The 22,367-nt window shown below is 36.9% G+C and overlaps 1 protein-coding gene, 1 long non-coding RNA gene and 4 pseudogenes across 3 annotated transcripts; all 6 read left to right on the forward strand.

Moving 5' to 3' along the window:
- The first annotated feature begins 1,410 nt into the window (after positions 1–1,410).
- Positions 1,411–2,689, forward strand: LOC149190918 (peroxiredoxin-2B-like; annotated as a pseudogene). Its single transcript, XR_016256024.1, has 4 exons — positions 1,411–1,765; positions 2,112–2,191; positions 2,462–2,536; positions 2,642–2,689. The product of XR_016256024.1 is annotated as a peroxiredoxin-2B-like (transcript).
- Positions 2,690–2,832: 143 nt separating this feature from the next.
- LOC149190919 (uncharacterized protein C24B11.05-like) lies at positions 2,833–5,752 on the forward strand. The gene is made up of 6 exons (XM_089412303.1): positions 2,833–3,192; positions 3,765–3,802; positions 3,988–4,074; positions 4,197–4,443; positions 5,181–5,246; positions 5,347–5,752. Exons 1-6 carry the CDS (start codon positions 2,959–2,961, stop codon positions 5,512–5,514), a joined length of 840 nt encoding a protein of 279 aa, XP_089268429.1. The 5' UTR covers positions 2,833–2,958; the 3' UTR covers positions 5,515–5,752.
- A 1,230-nt stretch (positions 5,753–6,982) lies between these two features.
- LOC149190920 (origin of replication complex subunit 5-like) lies at positions 6,983–10,572 on the forward strand (annotated as a pseudogene).
- A 98-nt stretch (positions 10,573–10,670) lies between these two features.
- Positions 10,671–11,401, forward strand: LOC149190921 (uncharacterized). Its single transcript, XR_016256532.1, has 2 exons — positions 10,671–10,895; positions 10,996–11,401. It is a non-coding gene; the product is annotated as an uncharacterized LOC149190921 (long non-coding RNA).
- Positions 11,402–12,631: 1,230 nt separating this feature from the next.
- On the forward strand, positions 12,632–16,220 carry LOC149190922 (origin of replication complex subunit 5-like; annotated as a pseudogene).
- Positions 16,221–18,279: 2,059 nt separating this feature from the next.
- LOC149190923 (origin of replication complex subunit 5-like) lies at positions 18,280–21,868 on the forward strand (annotated as a pseudogene).
- Positions 21,869–22,367: the final 499 nt, after the last annotated feature.

The raw sequence follows: 22,367 nt of genomic DNA on the forward strand, positions 1-22,367 counted from the left end.
CAAAAGATGAAGAATTAAGATCATAATGAAGACTCTTTAACCTCAAACCTTTTAGAGGAGGAAGAAAAAGAACATGTTGCATATTTCATGAAGACACAAGGATAGAAGCAAGAGGAGAAACTTGACATTGACACATAACCATCAAGTCTATTTCATCAATGTCAAGTCATGTCTTGTCAAAGCTTCATCTCAAGAGTCGTATGAGTCCTCATGTTCCACATCATTGTGGATGTAATTATGTAATTTTCAATAAAATGAGAAATGTAAAGTAAGTGGAAGTCGAAAGGTCACCTATAGAATTTGAAAGGTCATGTAGATTTCAAAGTGTCTCATGAGAATTTGAAAAGTCATATGGAAGTTCAAGAGTGATGAGGGGAGCTATAGAGTCATAGGAGATGTGGAGAGTCACCTCATTTGTTATATATACACCCTCATAACTCAAGCAAAGGACTTTTCGCCTTGGCTTCTCCAACTAGTCATTAGAGAGGAAGATAGTTGTTTTGGAGAGAAAGTTATGGCTTAATGCTCCACTATTGGAGCTAATGGTATTCATTGTATCGATGTATCTTGGAACTTTCACTTAATAATTGAAGCTCATTGAGCCAACACAATTTAATGCATATATTTTAAATGTTATAATAATATTCTTTGAATGTTTGTGGTATATGTTGTTCTCATTTGTACTAAAGAAATTGAACTATTTCATTGGCTTTGGTTCTCACTTTGTTGAATGTGTGTTGTTGATCCAAGAGGATCTCGAGACAGGAAGGGGATCGATAAAAGCTCGAAATTCAAAATGGTAGAAACGAGAATTTGATGGCATCAGCTGAGAGGGCTCATCTTCCTAATCGCGGTGGCGCGAACGGGGTGTCAATCTGAGCTCGTATGCAAAAGATAGAGCTCTTCAAAGATTGGTATGACAGAGGAAAAATGGGGCCCACAGGATGCCACATGGCATCCCAGTCAGCACGTGGGACCCACATGGCAGCTTGACACTTGGCATTCCTCCAATAGCCTCCTAAACCTGCACAAGCAACAAAAATCATTATTTTTATATAATTATTAACTTAACTATATAAACAAAACCCAAATTCATAACCAAAATCCAAAATATATATATATATATATATAGCCATATCCCAAACAAAACATATAATATGGTTATATTATATACCATATAACAAATCACATATATGGTAAACAAAACCGTATAAAACAAATATTCAAACTATATATTATAGTTCATACATCTTATCCAAACAAACGCATTATGATCCATACAGGGTAAAGGTTTGAACCACCAAATACGCATGCCGTAACCAACGTAGGGTGGATATTTACGCCGTAAGGCGTTCCCCTCTGAAATCAATTCTCCCAACTGCCTCTCTGTCATCACTCTACGCTGTTAGATCCTTTGTTAGACGATTAGATTATCCTCAGCCGTTGATTTGAATTGGTTGGTGACCGGTTGGGACTCCCTCGGCCCGTTGCTCTCCCTTCATGTAACTGCATCACAAAGAGACACTCAGGTATTGGGATCGAGTATTTGCAGCTGCGCTTGAGTTCCAATCCCCGTGGGCTGTGTTAGATTTTGATAAGAGAGTTTACAATGGCACCCATAGCAGTCGGTGATAAGATTCCAGATGGCGTTCTGGCCTATTTTGACGAAGAGAGCAAGCTCCAGCAAGTTTCCGTCCACTCTTTGGCCGCTGGGAAGAAGATTATTCTCTTCGGCGTCCCGGGGGGCTTTCACTCCCAGTTGCAGGTCAGGGTTTTTTTAATTCTTCTGTAACTTGAATTTTTGCTTGGTTTGAGCTATGATTGATAGTTCTATGCTCTGGCTTTCGGATTATTAGAATCTTGATTTAATTATTAGGTTGTACGGTTAAATGGCTGATTGAACCTCTTCTGGCTATTAAATCAATAAGTCTTCTGTAACTTGAATTTCTGCTTGAACGCTTGATTTGAGATATGATTGATAGTGCTATGCTCTGGCATTTGGATTATTAGAGTCTGGATTTAATTATCAGGCTGTAAGGTTAATGGCTCATTGAGTTTCTTCTTGCTATTAAATCAATAAAATACACACTGAGATGTTGTCGCCGTGGCAGTATGAAGCATGTTCCGGGGTTTGTTGAGAAGGCGGAGGAGTTGAAAGGAAAAGGGATCGACGAAATTATCTGCGTAAGTGGTAAGTTTGATTTAATATCTGACTGGAGTTAGGGTTTTGTAAATGGTGCAGTTTATATTGACTTATTGATAACACAGGATACCTGTCTGTGTGAGAGGAATGTCTCTCGAAGGTTGTACCATTAAGACCAGCACTTCCCTTTGTCTATGGTGCGGCCATAGGGGTACTATTCCTTCAAAGTTGTCTAGTGCGGTCACAGGGGTGTCAACGGCTTATTAGTGTCTAGGGGGATGGGGATGGGATGATAATTGTTTGGTATATGTACTGCAGAGTGATCAATAATGGTGCTGGATCACAAACGATGCGTGACAGAGCATGGGTCTCGATATGACTGCCTTCTGTTTGGTGAGTATCACACTTCTTTCTTTGTTTTTTACGTTTTTGCTTTTTTCAATGGGTATCGAACTGCTGCTCTATGTATTCGTTTCTGATTTCAATCTGCTGTTTTAGATATGGATGACACATTATATCCCTTAAGCTCCGGACTAGCTGCAGCATCTTGTAGCTAATCTGCCCTTCAAAAATTATGTAATTTAAGTGTTCTTTTTAAGGAAATATTAATCTTTAGATTTTAATCTAAACCAGAGTCTGAAATGCAACCCGGAAAGCTTGGAGTTGCATATTTAGATTGCCACTGATTAATTCCTTAGAATTTACATGAGCTTGTTATATGCATCTCCAACTTTGCAACTTGAAGGTGATCAAACCCAGATGGACTATGGGCTTAGTGTTCATATCCAATACGCCCAATATATTGTGCAGATTCAATGCACTGTTGCACACACATAGAGTTGGATCACCCCAATCCTACTCCTGTTTTAGATGCAATTAAGACTTCGCATTTGGAATTGAGGGAACTTTTGAGGTTTGAATTGTGTGTGCGGTCTGGTTGTTGTATAACAGATTATGTGAATAAAAAACTGGGAGATGAAAAGAGCAGAGTCCCTGACTTCACCAGAGAGCTGTATAAAACTTATGGGACAACCATGGCTGGACTCAGGGTAAGCGTTCAATCCCTATTGTTTTATGTAATTCAGCATGATATATCAACTTTTAAGATTAAAATGACTGATTTTTAGCATTGGGATCCTTCTATAGCTGATTACTAAGGAATTCTGCAACCCCCTCATGTGTAATTGGTTAGCGAGTAGCTTAAGAGTGGGGTTATCAGCTGCTTTAAATCAGAACCTGCTTCCTGGAATGGCTGCAGAACATCTGAGACATATTATCCATAATTACTCTATGGGTTTTTATGATTTTACTGGCCACCACTCTGCCAAGAGCCCTTTTGCAATTTCATGAGACTGAAACCCTGTTTCTCATCTGTGGTCTTTAAGCCTGAAGGATCTCTCTTGTTGCCCCAGTAATGATGATGTATGAATACAAATTGAAGGTGTTCTAGATGTCTTTATTTAACAATTATTACCCTTGTCAATTTCTAAAATATGCCACTTACGGATTTATGATCAACATCATGGCTTAGAATTGCAATTGAATTGAGATCCTCTTTCTCGACTTTCATGTTCATGATTTCATTGCTTATTTTTTTGCCAATATTCTTTGATCTATGCAGGCAGTGGGCTATGAATTTGACTATGACGATTACCACAGGTACCTAAGAAATCTTGTATCTTCTGGCTGGTGAATTTACAGCTATCTAATATTTCAAATTTGAACAAAACCAGAGAATGAGCCACTGGTTTGACTTTCATTGTTTAGACTGTTTGGAATACCATTGATTGCTTTTGGCCTTAAACGCTATCTTCACTCACTTGAAACAAATATTTCTTATACAGTTTTGTTCACGGAAGATTGCCATATGAGAATCTTAAACCAGATCCTGTGCTGAAGAATTTGTTATTAAGCATGCCTCAAAGGAAAATTGTAAGATCATTTGGATCCCTTCAAATTCTTTATATAATGATAACACATGATAAAGTCCTAGGTTTTCTTGTAAATTTATAACCATATTTCTTAACCGCTTGTAACTTTGTTATGTAAAACAAATATTTACAAATGGTGACAAAGTTCATGCTGCAAAGGTCCTTAACAGGCTGGGATTGAAAGATTGCTTTGAGGGCATAATATGCTTTGAGACACTTAATCCTCCTTCAAAAATTGCTGAAAAAAATAATAAACGGAATATGCCCACTGATAACTCTAAAATCCCGAAGACACCCATAATTTGCAAGCCCTCAAAAGAGGCCATGGAGCAGGCGCTTCGCCTTGCAAACGCTGATCCACAAAGAACGGTAAGGCACTAAAGATTTTGATGACCTTTTTCTTTCAGCTATTCATTTTTTCATGAAAATGATTTATATAATACATCAGAAATCAGTATAGATTTACATCAAGATTGACTCATCCAGGTACCGTAGAAAGTTTATACCATATTCCCCTTAGTAAACAAACAAGGATAGCTACCATCTCTGCTTTGGCCCCAGTGGGAGGGCCCAGGGGTATCTATATCTATAAGTTTACTAAAAATGGCCATTGTTGCTGAAATCTGGAGAGCCAATTCTCATTTAAATGTAAAAACTTGGCCCAGGGTGAAAGACTTACTTGTCTTTTGAGAAGTTGTGTTGCAGTTGTATTTTGACAAGAAAGAGATGCATGTTTTTCTGATCATGTTCCATATACTGCCCAATTATCCACTTGTTTCTAAACACAATCCCTTTTCAACAAAGAGGATCTACAAAGAGAATCAGCAATAATTCAGTCACAAAACATAAAGCTGAAGGTGTGTGACAGAGCTGTTTAAACAAGAAAGAGATGCTTGTTAGTCTGATCACAACCGTTCAATTATACATCTATTCCCGAACAGCCTCTTTTCAGCAGAGAGGAGCTAGAAAGGGACTGTTTTACTCAATCATAATCTAGTCTCAAAACAATTCGGCAACCTGCAATTCGACATCTGCCTTCTGGCAGACATTACAACATCCATTTTTCTTTACCTTATGCATATCATTTCAACAGCATCTATTGTAAGATTTTCTTTGATGACAGTCCCCGGAATATAGCCGCAGGAAAGCGTGCAGGCCTGCATACTGTATTGGTAAGACCATATAATTCTTAATGGGATCTGATGCTTTTGTAAAAAGGCATAATTGGTTGAATCTTCATCTAATTTTAATATTCGTTTTCACCATCAACAGGTGGGCACTTCGGTCCGGACAGAGGGAGCAGATTTTGCCCTTGAAAGTATTCACAACATTAGAGAAGCCCTGCCTGAGATATGGGAAGAAGGAGATGCAGAGAGCGCCAAAAATGTTGTGCGTTCAAGACGAGCGGGTGCAACTATTGAAACTGTTGTCACTGCATAATCCATGGTCTGATTGAATGAGGGAACAGAGAAGTAGACTGTTCCCTTTAGGGCGTTTGACTATGGTTAGAGGAAACTCATGTTATCCGTAATCTTGTGTTTTGCTTCTTGCCCAAGAAACTCCTATAATTTCTAACTATGTTGAAATGTGTATATGATCTGGAGAATCGTAATAATATCAATTCCACACAGCTTGATCAATAGATGAAACCTACGGGTAATCTGTTTATTTGGAACAATATTTCTTCCCTCAAGATTTTTTAACTTTTAACCTTTTGTTTTTCCTCTGGATCAGCTCTCTTTTTTAAATTACCCACATTACCAAGTATAAAGTTAACCTCTTTTTCGTATAATCATAAGGTTCTTAATGAACTATTTTTTTTTCAGAGAGAAAAGCGACATGATATTATATTAAGGAGATATAATAGGCTTAATACAATTATCAGACCATATGATCTAACCAAAAAGAATAGGCCAGAAATAGACAGATGCTGAGCAGATATGGGAAGATATATGCCAGATGAGCAGATAAATACACCGAAAAGACATATCAGTCCATCATAACAGTCCCTCAAAAGAGGTCCATGGAAAAGCATCAGAATCAAAACGAGCAGATCGTATATACAGAAGACCCATAACAGCCAAATTAAAAAGAGATCCCTGAAGGACGGCAGTATATAACCATCAGAATCAAAACTGTTCAGACAAAGCAGAAATAAGGATCGGAATGGAGGAAATGGGAGTCTTTGAATCCTGAAAAATGCGCGCGCGTTCCGCCATTTCCATGAACTATAACCTTCTATGTTATTATATTATTGTTGATGAGGGTAATTGTGATTATATTACTATTGATGACAGTAATTACGTTTTCTTGTGATTATGTTATTATTGATTAAGAAATACTATCACATCAAATCAAGTCAGAAAGTCACAGATAAAGATGTAACGATGCAAAATTGTAATTAGTAAGGGAGTTGTTTTTAGTGTGATTTTTTGGAAGTTTTTATGATGGGTTTTTCTGGTCAAATTTTTCTAAAATTCCGCAAGAATTTATTAAAATCACAAGTTTATGGATAATTCTGTGCAATCGAAATACCTTGGGGTTTTCCACGGTGCTGAATCTATATATAGAATCAAAAAAACTAGTTTAAATAATACAAATCAAGATTTCACCTCAAATTTTTTCATCAAATTTGAACACTAAAATATCCAAAAAATCACACTAAAAACGACTCCATTAATAAATACATTTATTTCCCAATACACTTTTTCATTATCACATGCTTACCCGGAAAGCCAGAGTCACAGAAAAATTAGCGACGGCAGCTTTGCAAGTCCCTGCCACTGAGTGAAGAGTAATAGTTTATTTTTTATTATATATTTAGTTGTTTGCTGTTCAAAATAGGTAACTGGATGCTTATTTGAGTTTCGGTGGGTCATATCTATCAAATATAGCTGGCTACAGTTGTATGCCCGAGCAGGTGGCTGTGGCCAGACACATACCCAAGTATAGTGGGCCATGGACGCTATCGAAGTATAGGAGGAACTGTATCAGCGAAGAACTCCAAAAACCGGCGCTATTAACTACTGTAGGTAGGAACAGAGTAGCTATGAAAGTGACACAACAGCCATAACAGCGAGAAAAGCGATAGATGCACCTACAGTGCGGTAGTTACAACTACGTGGAGAAACTATTGCTCACAGTTGTAATATCATAAAGATCGACGAGGACATAAACATTAATTTGCCATATCGAATACATTATTGAATGGACACATATCTGAACAAAAAATTCCAGTACCACGAAAATCAAGTTTTGAAAATTTAATGGCCAAGTAATTTTGGTGGGATGAAATATGAAAATGGTGTATAAATTGAGATTTTAAAATATTTTTTAAAATTTAATGGCGAAATTAAAATTTTAATTTCTAAACAAGAAATCCACAACCCGCGAAAATTAAGTTTCATGAATTATGATAAAGGTGCATAGATTATTGCAATTTCTGACGTATTTTAAAAATTTAAAAGTGACGTTAAACATTTTAGATTACTCTAAAGACAAAAGAAAAAATGAATATAAATTAAAAAAAAAATTAATAATTGTAAAAAGAGGAAATGTAAATTAAAATTACCAAATTCGATTAATTGTGTAATCGTGTATATATATATGAATGGAAAATAACAATATAAATTTGAGTGACATTTTTTGAGCATATTTACACCGTAAAGCGTTTTTCTCTGAAATGAACTCTTCATAAGGAAATCAATTTTATGGTATTGTGCTCAAGAAAAAAATTTCGGATTGCCTTTCTGTCTTAATTGTAGCGGTTAGATTTTTTGTTTCGTAGTCATTAGATTTTTTGTTAGACGATTGAACAAAAATCAGCCGTCTGATTTGATAAAAAATGTTTTAAAAAAACGTTTCACTTTACATGCAATAAAAGGCAGATCACCAATGCCTCTGCGATGGATTTCCTGGGCGACAAAGACAGATTAAAGAGCTCATATCGCTCGTTGGGGGTCCAAGGGATTTTATGACGCCATTGCTTGTTTATGGGGGCCCTTCCACTGGGAAAACCAGTGTAGTTTTAGATATATTTAAGCGTTTGAACCGCCCTTTTGCCTATGCATGTTGTAGATCTTGTTTTAGCCCTCGTCTGTTGTTTGAATCCATTCTAAACCAGCTGATATCCCACAGAAGAACAAAAGCTAATAACTATAGCAGTGCGAAGCGTTGCGAGAAAATTGCAGATTTTGTTGTGTATTTGAAAGAAGCCTGTATTCAGGCCATTGAGAAAAAATATGAAAATAAATTGGTAGGTGGGTCTATAGAATCTCGGAAAGATGGGGAACCAGGGTTTACAGGCTTCCTCCCAGGGATTCCCAAAAAATCCCAGATAAAGGGCTGAAGGAATCAGTGTTTAAGGGATCTCCCCACGAGGATACCCAAATAAGTCCACAGAAAGGGTTTCAGGAATCAGGGTTTAAGGGCTCCCCTCGCAAGAATACCCAAAAAAGTCCAGAAAAGGGGCTTAAGGGTTCCTCCAAAAAAAATACAGGAAGGGGGCTTCAGGCTTCTGGTTGCGATGATCCTTTGTAGAAAGACAAAGGGAAGAGGGACAATGGTTCTTTTAGTAAAGAAGTCAGGAGATTGGATTTTCCAGAGGTGGTGTACTTGATATTTGACAAATATTGAACTTCTGCATGAGTGGAATAATGGTTTCAACCTCATCTCAACATTGTTCAAGCTATCTGATTTGACAAGAATGCCCAATTTGGGTTTGATTTTTATCAGCAATATCACTCCAGATTCCTTCTATTCCCATACTGGTGCTCTGGAGCCATTGACAATGTACTTTCGGGACTATACTGATGATGAGTTGTATCAAATCCTTATCAAAGGGTAGCCTAATACTGAGCTGTATGCCTCATTTCTCAAGTAAGTACCTGTGCCTACCTTTTTCTTCAAATATGCTTATAGATTTCTGTTAATGAAACAATAATGCTCAAATCTTATTAGAAAAACGCGAGGCAAATTTGGGTTCATGTGTCTACTATTTCTCTGCGTCCATAGGAGTATGTCGCAATGTGTAAATCTTGTTGATTGGCTCCTGTCAATGAGGTTATTAGTTTGGTTTGCTGAAAGTTCTGTCTCTTCTGCACACTATACACTTGCTTATTTTGTATGGGAAGATCCACCCAACAGCAAGAAAGTTGGGCTTCTCTGATCTTAGGTGTCCAAACCGTGCCATGGTTCTCTTTGCTGTTCAAGTTAAGGGGCTTTCGAAGTTTTTAAAAGTTTCAATGAAATATGTGGCTGCTTGATTTACACTTGTTTTCTTTTTGTTTCTGATATTGAACAATGCTATTTTGAAGCCCTTCAGTAGAGCTTGCAGGTGAGTTACAGAACTCTCTACAACATTGGAACCTTTGTTTCAAAAATACTGTGAACCAATTAGCAAAGAAGCTGTGGTTCCTGCTGAAAACGGAAAGCGGAGGCTGTTTTCTTATCTTGAGCCACACATTGCACCGGCCTTGAACCAAATATTCAATGTCCCTACTTCTAGAGACAAGGTTAGAAGGAAAATCATGACAAGAAGACAAGGTTTTGATGAAATACATGAAGATCTAGATTTTCATCTTTCTGTTTGTGGCAAGTACTTGCTCATCTCTGCCTTCATTGCATCAAGGAACCCTGCGACTCTTGATGCCACGTTGTTTGATTCGTCTGGGGGATTAGATAATCGTAAGCGAAGGAAAAAGTAAGAACTTTAGTTCCTTTGATCCTTTGCTTTTATCCTTTTTTGTTTTTCTTTTCATCTGATTCTTAAAAATAAATTTAGTTGATTTCACATAAGGAAGGATATGATTTCTTTTAGCAAGAAGTTAACGTTTCCTCCATATAATTATGCAATCCCAAGCATCACTTTGGAGTAATTATTGTATACTCTCTTTTGTTGGTTTTTGAATAGGAGTGTAAAATCCACAGAGAGAAAGGAACATGAGGAGCAAGAAAAGTTCCTTAAAGGTCCAGGGAGTTTCCCTCTGGAGAGGCTGCTTGTAATCTTCCAATGCATCACAGCAATGGCAGATGAAGAATTTGAAAATCTACAATCTGACAATATATCTGCAGTTGATGAAAATGGTTTGGGGCCTATGGCTGATGCTCTTATGCAGCTCTCAACTCTTTGTAATATCAATCTTTTGTATAAAGGAACAAACTGTCCCCTAGAAGGTGCTGCTAGATATCGTTGCAACATCGATCAGGAACTTGCAATGAAGGTATGCCTCTTTTTGTTTGTGATTTATCAATGTTTAGTGTTGTTATGATGTATTGAAAATATCGACTAAAATCTTTGATCATCACTTTGGCTGTGGGAAATAGGAATTTTATTTTTAATCCATCTCTTATTTGTTTGTGATTGTAGATTGCATGCAGTGTCAAATTTCCTTTGTCAAAATATCTCTATCGGTGATAATGACCTTGACAAGGACCATTTCTAGACGTGTTGTTCAGTCCCCTACTACAGAGGAAGTAAATCAGTTCAATTTGTGGGAGAAAGACAATTTATTGATTGTTAAATGCTGTATGTTGTGGGGCAAGGAGGTCACGTAATTATAAAAGATATGAACTGTTTCACCTCATAACCCCCTCTTTTCAGCAGAGAGGAGCTAGAAAGGGACTGTTTTACTCAATCATAATCTAGTCTCAAAACAATTCGGCAACCTGCAATTCGACATCTGCCTTCTGGCAGACATTACAACATCCATTTTTCTTTACCTTATGCATATCATTTCAACAGCATCTATTGTAAGATTTTCTTTGATGACAGTCCCCGGAATATAGCCGCAGGAAAGCGTGCAGGCCTGCATACTGTATTGGTAAGACCATATAATTCTTAATGGGATCTGATGCTTTTGTAAAAAGGCATAATTGGTTGAATCTTCATCTAATTTTAATATTCGTTTTCACCATCAACAGGTGGGCACTTCGGTCCGGACAGAGGGAGCAGATTTTGCCCTTGAAAGTATTCACAACATTAGAGAAGCCCTGCCTGAGATATGGGAAGAAGGAGATGCAGAGAGCGCCAAAAATGTTGTGCGTTCAAGACGAGCGGGTGCAACTATTGAAACTGTTGTCACTGCATAATCCATGGTCTGATTGAATGAGGGAACAGAGAAGTAGACTGTTCCCTTTAGGGCGTTTGACTATGGTTAGAGGAAACTCATGTTATCCGTAATCTTGTGTTTTGCTTCTTGCCCAAGAAACTCCTATAATTTCTAACTATGTTGAAATGTGTATATGATCTGGAGAATCGTAATAATATCAATTCCACACAGCTTGATCAATAGATGAAACCTACGGGTAATCTGTTTATTTGGAACAATATTTCTTCCCTCAAGATTTTTTAACTTTTAACCTTTTGTTTTTCCTCTGGATCAGCTCTCTTTTTTAAATTACCCACATTACCAAGTATAAAGTTAACCTCTTTTTCGTATAATCATAAGGTTCTTAATGAACTATTTTTTTTTCAGAGAGAAAAGCGACATGATATTATATTAAGGAGATATAATAGGCTTAATACAATTATCAGACCATATGATCTAACCAAAAAGAATAGGCCAGAAATAGACAGATGCTGAGCAGATATGGGAAGATATATGCCAGATGAGCAGATAAATACACCGAAAAGACATATCAGTCCATCATAACAGTCCCTCAAAAGAGGTCCATGGAAAAGCATCAGAATCAAAACGAGCAGATCGTATATACAGAAGACCCATAACAGCCAAATTAAAAAGAGATCCCTGAAGGACGGCAGTATATAACCATCAGAATCAAAACTGTTCAGACAAAGCAGAAATAAGGATCGGAATGGAGGAAATGGGAGTCTTTGAATCCTGAAAAATGCGCGCGCGTTCCGCCATTTCCATGAACTATAACCTTCTATGTTATTATATTATTGTTGATGAGGGTAATTGTGATTATATTACTATTGATGACAGTAATTACGTTTTCTTGTGATTATGTTATTATTGATTAAGAAATACTATCACATCAAATCAAGTCAGAAAGTCACAGATAAAGATGTAACGATGCAAAATTGTAATTAGTAAGGGAGTTGTTTTTAGTGTGTTTTTTTGGAAGTTTTTATGATGGGTTTTTCTGGTCAAATTTTTCTAAAATTCCGCAAGAATTTATTAAAATCACAAGTTTATGGATAATTCTGTGCAATCGAAATACCTTGGGGTTTTCCACGGTGCTGAATCTATATATAGAATCAAAAAAACTAGTTTAAATAATACAAATCAAGATTTCACCTCAAATTTTTTCATCAAATTTGAACACTAAAAAATCCAAAAAATCACACTAAAAACGACTCCATTAATAAATACATTTATTTCCCAATACACTTTTTCATTATCACATGCTTACCCGGAAAGCCAGAGTCACAGAAAAATTAGCGACGGCAGCTTTGCAAGTCCCTGCCACTGAGTGAAGAGTAATAGTTTATTTTTTATTATATATTTAGTTGTTTGCTGTTCAAAATAGGTAACTGGATGCTTATTTGAGTTTCGGTGGGTCATATCTATCAAATATAGCTGGCTACAGTTGTATGCCCGAGCAGGTGGCTGTGGCCAGACACATACCCAAGTATAGTGGGCCATGGACGCTATCGAAGTATAGGAGGAACTGTATCAGCGAAGAACTCCAAAAACCGGCGCTATTAACTACTGTAGGTAGGAACAGAGTAGCTATGAAAGTGACACAACAGCCATAACAGCGAGAAAAGCGATAGATGCACCTACAGTGCGGTAGTTACAACTACGTGGAGAAACTATTGCTCACAGTTGTAATATCATAAAGATCGACGAGGACATAAACATTAATTTGCCATATCGAATACATTATTGAATGGACACATATCTGAACAAAAAATTCCAGTACCACGAAAATCAAGTTTTGAAAATTTAATGGCCAAGTAATTTTGGTGGGATGAAATATGAAAATGGTGTATAAATTGAGATTTTAAAATATTTTTTAAAATTTAATGGCGAAATTAAAATTTTAATTTCTAAACAAGAAATCCACAACCCGCGAAAATTAAGTTTCATGAATTATGATAAAGGTGCATAGATTATTGCAATTTCTGACGTATTTTAAAAATTTAAAAGTGACGTTAAACATTTTAGATTACTCTAAAGACAAAAGAAAAAATGAATATAAATTAAAAAAAAATTAATAATTGTAAAAAGAGGAAATGTAAATTAAAATTACCAAATTCGATTAATTGTGTAATCGTGTATATATATATGAATGGAAAATAACAATATAAATTTGAGTGACATTTTTTGAGCATATTTACACCGTAAAGCGTTTTTCTCTGAAATGAACTCTTCATAAGGAAATCAATTTTATGGTATTGTGCTCAAGAAAAAAATTTCGGATTGCCTTTCTGTCTTAATTGTAGCGGTTAGATTTTTTGTTTCGTAGTCATTAGATTTTTTGTTAGACGATTGAACAAAAATCAGCCGTCTGATTTGATAAAAAATGTTTTAAAAAAACGTTTCACTTTACATGCAATAAAAGGCGGATCACCAATGCCTCTGCGATGGATTTCCTGGGCGACAAAGACAGATTAAAGAGCTCATATCGCTCGTTGGGGGTCCAAGGGATTTTATGACGCCATTGCTTGTTTATGGGGGCCCTTCCACTGGGAAAACCAGTGTAGTTTTAGATATATTTAAGCGTTTGAACCGCCCTTTTGCCTATGCATGTTGTAGATCTTGTTTTAGCCCTCGTCTGTTGTTTGAATCCATTCTAAACCAGCTGATATCCCACAGAAGAACAAAAGCTAATAACTATAGCAGTGCGAAGCGTTGCGAGAAAATTGCAGATTTTGTTGTGTATTTGAAAGAAGCCTGTATTCAGGCCATTGAGAAAAAATATGAAAATAAATTGGTAGGTGGGTCTATAGAATCTCGGAAAGATGGGGAACCAGGGTTTACAGGCTTCCTCCCAGGGATTCCCAAAAAATCCCAGATAAAGGGCTGAAGGAATCAGTGTTTAAGGGATCTCCCCACGAGGATACCCAAATAAGTCCACAGAAAGGGTTTCAGGAATCAGGGTTTAAGGGCTCCCCTCGCAAGAATACCCAAAAAAGTCCAGAAAAGGGGCTTAAGGGTTCCTCCAAAAAAAATACAGGAAGGGGGCTTCAGGCTTCTGGTTGCGATGATCCTTCGTAGAAAGACAAAGGGAAGAGGGACAATGATTCTTTTAGTAAAGAAGTCAGGAGATTGGATTTTCCAGAGGTGGTGTACTTGATATTTGACAAATATTGAACTTCTGCATGAGTGGAATAATGGTTTCAACCTCATCTCGACATTGTTCAAGCTATCTGATTTGACAAGAATGCCCAATTTGGGTTTGATTTTTATCAGCAATATCACTCCAGATTCCTTCTATTCCCATACTGGTGCTCTGGAGCCATTGACAATGTACTTTCGGGACTATACTGATGATGAGTTGTATCAAATCCTTATCAAAGGGTAGCCTAATACTGAGCTGTATGCCTCATTTCTCAAGTAAGTACCTGTGCCTACCTTTTTCTTCAAATATGCTTATAGATTTCTGTTAATGAAACAATAATGCTCAAATCTTATTAGAAAAACGCGAGGCAAATTTGGGTTCATGTGTCTACTATTTCTCTGCGTCCATAGGAGTATGTCGCAATGTGTAAATCTTGTTGATTGGCTCCTGTCAATGAGGTTATTAGTTTGGTTTGCTGAAAGTTCTGTCTCTTCTGCACACTATACACTTGCTTATTTTGTATGGGAAGATCCACCCAACAGCAAGAAAGTTGGGCTTCTCTGATCTTAGGTGTCCAAACCGTGCCATGGTTCTCTTTGCTGTTCAAGTTAAGGGGCTTTCGAAGTTTTTAAAAGTTTCAATGAAATATGTGGCTGCTTGATTTACACTTGTTTTCTTTTTGTTTCTGATATTGAACAATGCTATTTTGAAGCCCTTCAGTAGAGCTTGCAGGTGAGTTACAGAACTCTCTACAACATTGGAACCTTTGTTTCAAAAATACTGTGAACCAATTAGCAAAGAAGCTGTGGTTCCTGCTGAAAACGGAAAGCGGAGGCTGTTTTCTTATCTTGAGCCACACATTGCACCGGCCTTGAACCAAATATTCAATGTCCCTACTTCTAGAGACAAGGTTAGAAGGAAAATCATGACAAGAAGACAAGGTTTTGATGAAATACATGAAGATCTAGATTTTCATCTTTCTGTTTGTGGCAAGTACTTGCTCATCTCTGCCTTCATTGCATCAAGGAACCCTGCGACTCTTGATGCCACGTTGTTTGATTCGTCTGGGGGATTAGATAATCGTAAGCGAAGGAAAAAGTAAGAACTTTAGTTCCTTTGATCCTTTGCTTTTATCCTTTTTTGTTTTTCTTTTCATCTGATTCTTAAAAATAAATTTAGTTGATTTCACATAAGGAAGGATATGATTTCTTTTAGCAAGAAGTTAACGTTTCCTCCATATAATTATGCAATCCCAAGCATCACTTTGGAGTAATTATTGTATACTCTCTTTTGTTGGTTTTTGAATAGGAGTGTAAAATCCACAGAGAGAAAGGAACATGAGGAGCAAGAAAAGTTCCTTAAAGGTCCAGGGAGTTTCCCTCTGGAGAGGCTGCTTGTAATCTTCCAATGCATCACAGCAATGGCAGATGAAGAATTTGAAAATCTACAATCTGACAATATATCTGCAGTTGATGAAAATGGTTTGGGGCCTATGGCTGATGCTCTTATGCAGCTCTCAACTCTTTGTAATATCAATCTTTTGTATAAAGGAACAAACTGTCCCCTAGAAGGTGCTGCTAGATATCGTTGCAACATCGATCAGGAACTTGCAATGAAGGTATGCCTCTTTTTGTTTGTGATTTATCAATGTTTAGTGTTGTTATGATGTATTGAAAATATCGACTAAAATCTTTGATCATCACTTTGGCTGTGGGAAATAGGAATTTTATTTTTAATCCATCTCTTATTTGTTTGTGATTGTAGATTGCATGCAGTGTCAAATTTCCTTTGTCAAAATATCTCTATCGGTGATAATGACCTTGACAAGGACCATTTCTAGACGTGTTGTTCAGTCCCCTACTACAGAGGAAGTAAATCAGTTCAATTTGTGGGAGAAAGACAATTTATTGATTGTTAAATGCTGTATGTTGTGGGGCAAGGAGGTCACGTAATTATAAAAGATATGAACTGTTTCACCTCATAACCCCCTCTTTTCAGCAGAGAGGAGCTAGAAAGGGACTGTTTTACTCAATCATAATCTAGTCTCAAAACAATTCGGCAACCTGCAATTCGACATCTGCCTTCTGGCAGACATTACAACATCCATTTTTCTTTACCTTATGCATATCATTTCAACAGCATCTATTGTAAGATTTTCTTTGATGACAGTCCCCGGAATATAGCCGCAGGAAAGCGTGCAGGCCTGCATACTGTATTGGTAAGACCATATAATTCTTAATGGGATCTGATGCTTTTGTAAAAAGGCATAATTGGTTGAATCTTCATCTAATTTTAATATTCGTTTTCACCATCAACAGGTGGGCACTTCGGTCCGGACAGAGGGAGCAGATTTTGCCCTTGAAAGTATTCACAACATTAGAGAAGCCCTGCCTGAGATATGGGAAGAAGGAGATGCAGAGAGCGCCAAAAATGTTGTGCGTTCAAGACGAGCGGGTGCAACTATTGAAACTGTTGTCACTGCATAATCCATGGTCTGATTGAATGAGGGAACAGAGAAGTAGACTGTTCCCTTTAGGGCGTTTGACTATGGTTAGAGGAAACTCATGTTATCCGTAATCTTGTGTTTTGCTTCTTGCCCAAGAAACTCCTATAATTTCTAACTATGTTGAAATGTGTATATGATCTGGAGAATCGTAATAATATCAATTCCACACAGCTTGATCAATAAATGAAACCTACGGGTAATCTGTTTATTTGGAACAATATTTCTTCCCTCAAGATTTTTTAACTTTTAACCTTTTGTTTTTCCTCTGGATCAGCTCTCTTTTTTAAATTACCCACATTACCAAGTATAAAGTTAACCTCTTTTTCGTATAATCATAAGGTTCTTAATGAACTATTTTTTTTTCAGAGAGAAAAGCGACATGATATTATATTAAGGAGATATAATAGGCTTAATACAATTATCAGACCATATGATCTAACCAAAAAGAATAGGCCAGAAATAGACAGATGCTGAGCAGATATGGGAAGATATATGCCAGATGAGCAGATAAATACACCGAAAAGACATATCAGTCCATCATAACAGTCCCTCAAAAGAGGTCCATGGAAAAGCATCAGAATCAAAACGAGCAGATCGTATATACAGAAGACCCATAACAGCCAAATTAAAAAGAGATCCCTGAAGGACGGCAGTATATAACCATCAGAATCAAAACTGTTCAGACAAAGCAGAAATAAGGATCGGAATGGAGGAAATGGGAGTCTTTGAATCCTGAAAAATGCGCGCGCGTTCCGCCATTTCCATGAACTATAACCTTCTATGTTATTATATTATTGTTGATGAGGGTAATTGTGATTATATTACTATTGATGACAGTAATTACGTTTTCTTGTGATTATGTTATTATTGATTAAGAAATACTATCACATCAAATCAAGTCAGAAAGTCACAGATAAAGATGTAACGATGCAAAATTGTAATTAGTAAGGGAGTTGTTTTTAGTGTGTTTTTTTGGAAGTTTTTATGATGGGTTTTTCTGGTCAAATTTTTCTAAAATTCCGCAAGAATTTATTAAAATCACAAGTTTATGGATAATTCTGTGCAATCGAAATACCTTGGGGTTTTCCACGGTGCTGAATCTATATATAGAATCAAAAAAACTAGTTTAAATAATACAAATCAAGATTTCACCTCAAATTTTTTCATCAAATTTGAACACTAAAAAATCCAAAAAATCACACTAAAAACGACTCCATTAATAAATACATTTATTTCCCAATACACTTTTTCATTATCACATGCTTACCCGGAAAGCCAGAGTCACAGAAAAATTAGCGACGGCAGCTTTGCAAGTCCCTGCCACTGAGTGAAGAGTAATAGTTTATTTTTTATTATATATTTAGTTGTTTGCTGTTCAAAATAGGTAACTGGATGCTTATTTGAGTTTCGGTGGGTCATATCTATCAAATATAGCTGGCTACAGTTGTATGCCCGAGCAGGTGGCTGTGGCCAGACACATACCCAAGTATAGTGGGCCATGGACGCTATCGAAGTATAGGAGGAACTGTATCAGCGAAGAACTCCAAAAACCGGCGCTATTAACTACTGTAGGTAGGAACAGAGTAGCTATGAAAGTGACACAACAGCCATAACAGCGAGAAAAGCGATAGATGCACCTACAGTGCGGTAGTTACAACTACGTGGAGAAACTATTGCTCACAGTTGTAATATCATAAAGATCGACGAGGACATAAACATTAATTTGCCATATCGAATACATTATTGAATGGACACATATCTGAACAAAAAATTCCAGTACCACGAAAATCAAGTTTTGAAAATTTAATGGCCAAGTAATTTTGGTGGGATGAAATATGAAAATGGTGTATAAATTGAGATTTTAAAATATTTTTTAAAATTTAATGGCGAAATTAAAATTTTAATTTCTAAACAAGAAATCCACAACCCGCGAAAATTAAGTTTCATGAATTATGATAAAGGTGCATAGATTATTGCAATTTCTGACGTATTTTAAAAATTTAAAAGTGACGTTAAACATTTTAGATTACTCTAAAGACAAAAGAAAAAATGAATATAAATTAAAAAAAAATTAATAATTGTAAAAAGAGGAAATGTAAATTAAAATTACCAAATTCGATTAATTGTGTAATCGTGTATATATATATGAATGGAAAATAACAATATAAATTTGAGTGACATTTTTTGAGCATATTTACACCGTAAAGCGTTTTTCTCTGAAATGAACTCTTCATAAGGAAATCAATTTTATGGTATTGTGCTCAAGAAAAAAATTTCGGATTGCCTTTCTGTCTTAATTGTAGCGGTTAGATTTTTTGTTTCGTAGTCATTAGATTTTTTGTTAGACGATTGAACAAAAATCAGCCGTCTGATTTGATAAAAAATGTTTTAAAAAAACGTTTCACTTTACATGCAATAAAAGGCGGATCACCAATGCCTCTGCGATGGATTTCCTGGGCGACAAAGACAGATTAAAGAGCTCATATCGCTCGTTGGGGGTCCAAGGGATTTTATGACGCCATTGCTTGTTTATGGGGGCCCTTCCACTGGGAAAACCAGTGTAGTTTTAGATATATTTAAGCGTTTGAACCGCCCTTTTGCCTATGCATGTTGTAGATCTTGTTTTAGCCCTCGTCTGTTGTTTGAATCCATTCTAAACCAGCTGATATCCCACAGAAGAACAAAAGCTAATAACTATAGCAGTGCGAAGCGTTGCGAGAAAATTGCAGATTTTGTTGTGTATTTGAAAGAAGCCTGTATTCAGGCCATTGAGAAAAAATATGAAAATAAATTGGTAGGTGGGTCTATAGAATCTCGGAAAGATGGGGAACCAGGGTTTACAGGCTTCCTCCCAGGGATTCCCAAAAAATCCCAGATAAAGGGCTGAAGGAATCAGTGTTTAAGGGATCTCCCCACGAGGATACCCAAATAAGTCCACAGAAAGGGTTTCAGGAATCAGGGTTTAAGGGCTCCCCTCGCAAGAATACCCAAAAAAGTCCAGAAAAGGGGCTTAAGGGTTCCTCCAAAAAAAATACAGGAAGGGGGCTTCAGGCTTCTGGTTGCGATGATCCTTCGTAGAAAGACAAAGGGAAGAGGGACAATGATTCTTTTAGTAAAGAAGTCAGGAGATTGGATTTTCCAGAGGTGGTGTACTTGATATTTGACAAATATTGAACTTCTGCATGAGTGGAATAATGGTTTCAACCTCATCTCGACATTGTTCAAGCTATCTGATTTGACAAGAATGCCCAATTTGGGTTTGATTTTTATCAGCAATATCACTCCAGATTCCTTCTATTCCCATACTGGTGCTCTGGAGCCATTGACAATGTACTTTCGGGACTATACTGATGATGAGTTGTATCAAATCCTTATCAAAGGGTAGCCTAATACTGAGCTGTATGCCTCATTTCTCAAGTAAGTACCTGTGCCTACCTTTTTCTTCAAATATGCTTATAGATTTCTGTTAATGAAACAATAATGCTCAAATCTTATTAGAAAAACGCGAGGCAAATTTGGGTTCATGTGTCTACTATTTCTCTGCGTCCATAGGAGTATGTCGCAATGTGTAAATCTTGTTGATTGGCTCCTGTCAATGAGGTTATTAGTTTGGTTTGCTGAAAGTTCTGTCTCTTCTGCACACTATACACTTGCTTATTTTGTATGGGAAGATCCACCCAACAGCAAGAAAGTTGGGCTTCTCTGATCTTAGGTGTCCAAACCGTGCCATGGTTCTCTTTGCTGTTCAAGTTAAGGGGCTTTCGAAGTTTTTAAAAGTTTCAATGAAATATGTGGCTGCTTGATTTACACTTGTTTTCTTTTTGTTTCTGATATTGAACAATGCTATTTTGAAGCCCTTCAGTAGAGCTTGCAGGTGAGTTACAGAACTCTCTACAACATTGGAACCTTTGTTTCAAAAATACTGTGAACCAATTAGCAAAGAAGCTGTGGTTCCTGCTGAAAACGGAAAGCGGAGGCTGTTTTCTTATCTTGAGCCACACATTGCACCGGCCTTGAACCAAATATTCAATGTCCCTACTTCTAGAGACAAGGTTAGAAGGAAAATCATGACAAGAAGACAAGGTTTTGATGAAATACATGAAGATCTAGATTTTCATCTTTCTGTTTGTGGCAAGTACTTGCTCATCTCTGCCTTCATTGCATCAAGGAACCCTGCGACTCTTGATGCCACGTTGTTTGATTCGTCTGGGGGATTAGATAATCGTAAGCGAAGGAAAAAGTAAGAACTTTAGTTCCTTTGATCCTTTGCTTTTATCCTTTTTTGTTTTTCTTTTCATCTGATTCTTAAAAATAAATTTAGTTGATTTCACATAAGGAAGGATATGATTTCTTTTAGCAAGAAGTTAACGTTTCCTCCATATAATTATGCAATCCCAAGCATCACTTTGGAGTAATTATTGTATACTCTCTTTTGTTGGTTTTTGAATAGGAGTGTAAAATCCACAGAGAGAAAGGAACATGAGGAGCAAGAAAAGTTCCTTAAAGGTCCAGGGAGTTTCCCTCTGGAGAGGCTGCTTGTAATCTTCCAATGCATCACAGCAATGGCAGATGAAGAATTTGAAAATCTACAATCTGACAATATATCTGCAGTTGATGAAAATGGTTTGGGGCCTATGGCTGATGCTCTTATGCAGCTCTCAACTCTTTGTAATATCAATCTTTTGTATAAAGGAACAAACTGTCCCCTAGAAGGTGCTGCTAGATATCGTTGCAACATCGATCAGGAACTTGCAATGAAGGTATGCCTCGTTTTGTTTGTGATTTATCAATGTTTAGTGTTGTTATGATGTATTGAAAATATCGACTAAAATCTTTGATCATCACTTTGGCTGTGGGAAATAGGAATTTTATTTTTAATCCATCTCTTATTTGTTTGTGATTGTAGATTGCATGCAGTGTCAAATTTCCTTTGTCAAAATATCTCTATCGGTGATAATGACCTTGACAAGGACCATTTCTAGACGTGTTGTTCAGTCCCCTACTACAGAGGAAGTAAATCAGTTCAATTTGTGGGAGAAAGACAATTTATTGATTGTTAAATGCTGTATGTTGTGGGGCAAGGAGGTCACGTAATTATAAAAGATATGAACTGTTTCACCTCATAACCCCCTCTTTTCAGCAGAGAGGAGCTAGAAAGGGACTGTTTTACTCAATCATAATCTAGTCTCAAAACAATTCGGCAACCTGCAATTCGACATCTGCCTTCTGGCAGACATTACAACATCCATTTTTCTTTACCTTATGCATATCATTTCAACAGCATCTATTGTAAGATTTTCTTTGATGACAGTCCCCGGAATATAGCCGCAGGAAAGCGTGCAGGCCTGCATACTGTATTGGTAAGACCATATAATTCTTAATGGGATCTGATGCTTTTGTAAAAAGGCATAATTGGTTGAATCTTCATCTAATTTTAATATTCGTTTTCACCATCAACAGGTGGGCACTTCGGTCCGGACAGAGGGAGCAGATTTTGCCCTTGAAAGTATTCACAACATTAGAGAAGCCCTGCCTG

Source organism: Pinus tabuliformis, chromosome 3_1 (assembly GCF_031772625.1).
Source record: "Pinus tabuliformis cultivar Carrire ecotype Pingquan chromosome 3_1, CPIR1, whole genome shotgun sequence".
In the NCBI taxonomy this organism is placed as follows: Eukaryota; Viridiplantae; Streptophyta; class Pinopsida; order Pinales; family Pinaceae; genus Pinus; species Pinus tabuliformis.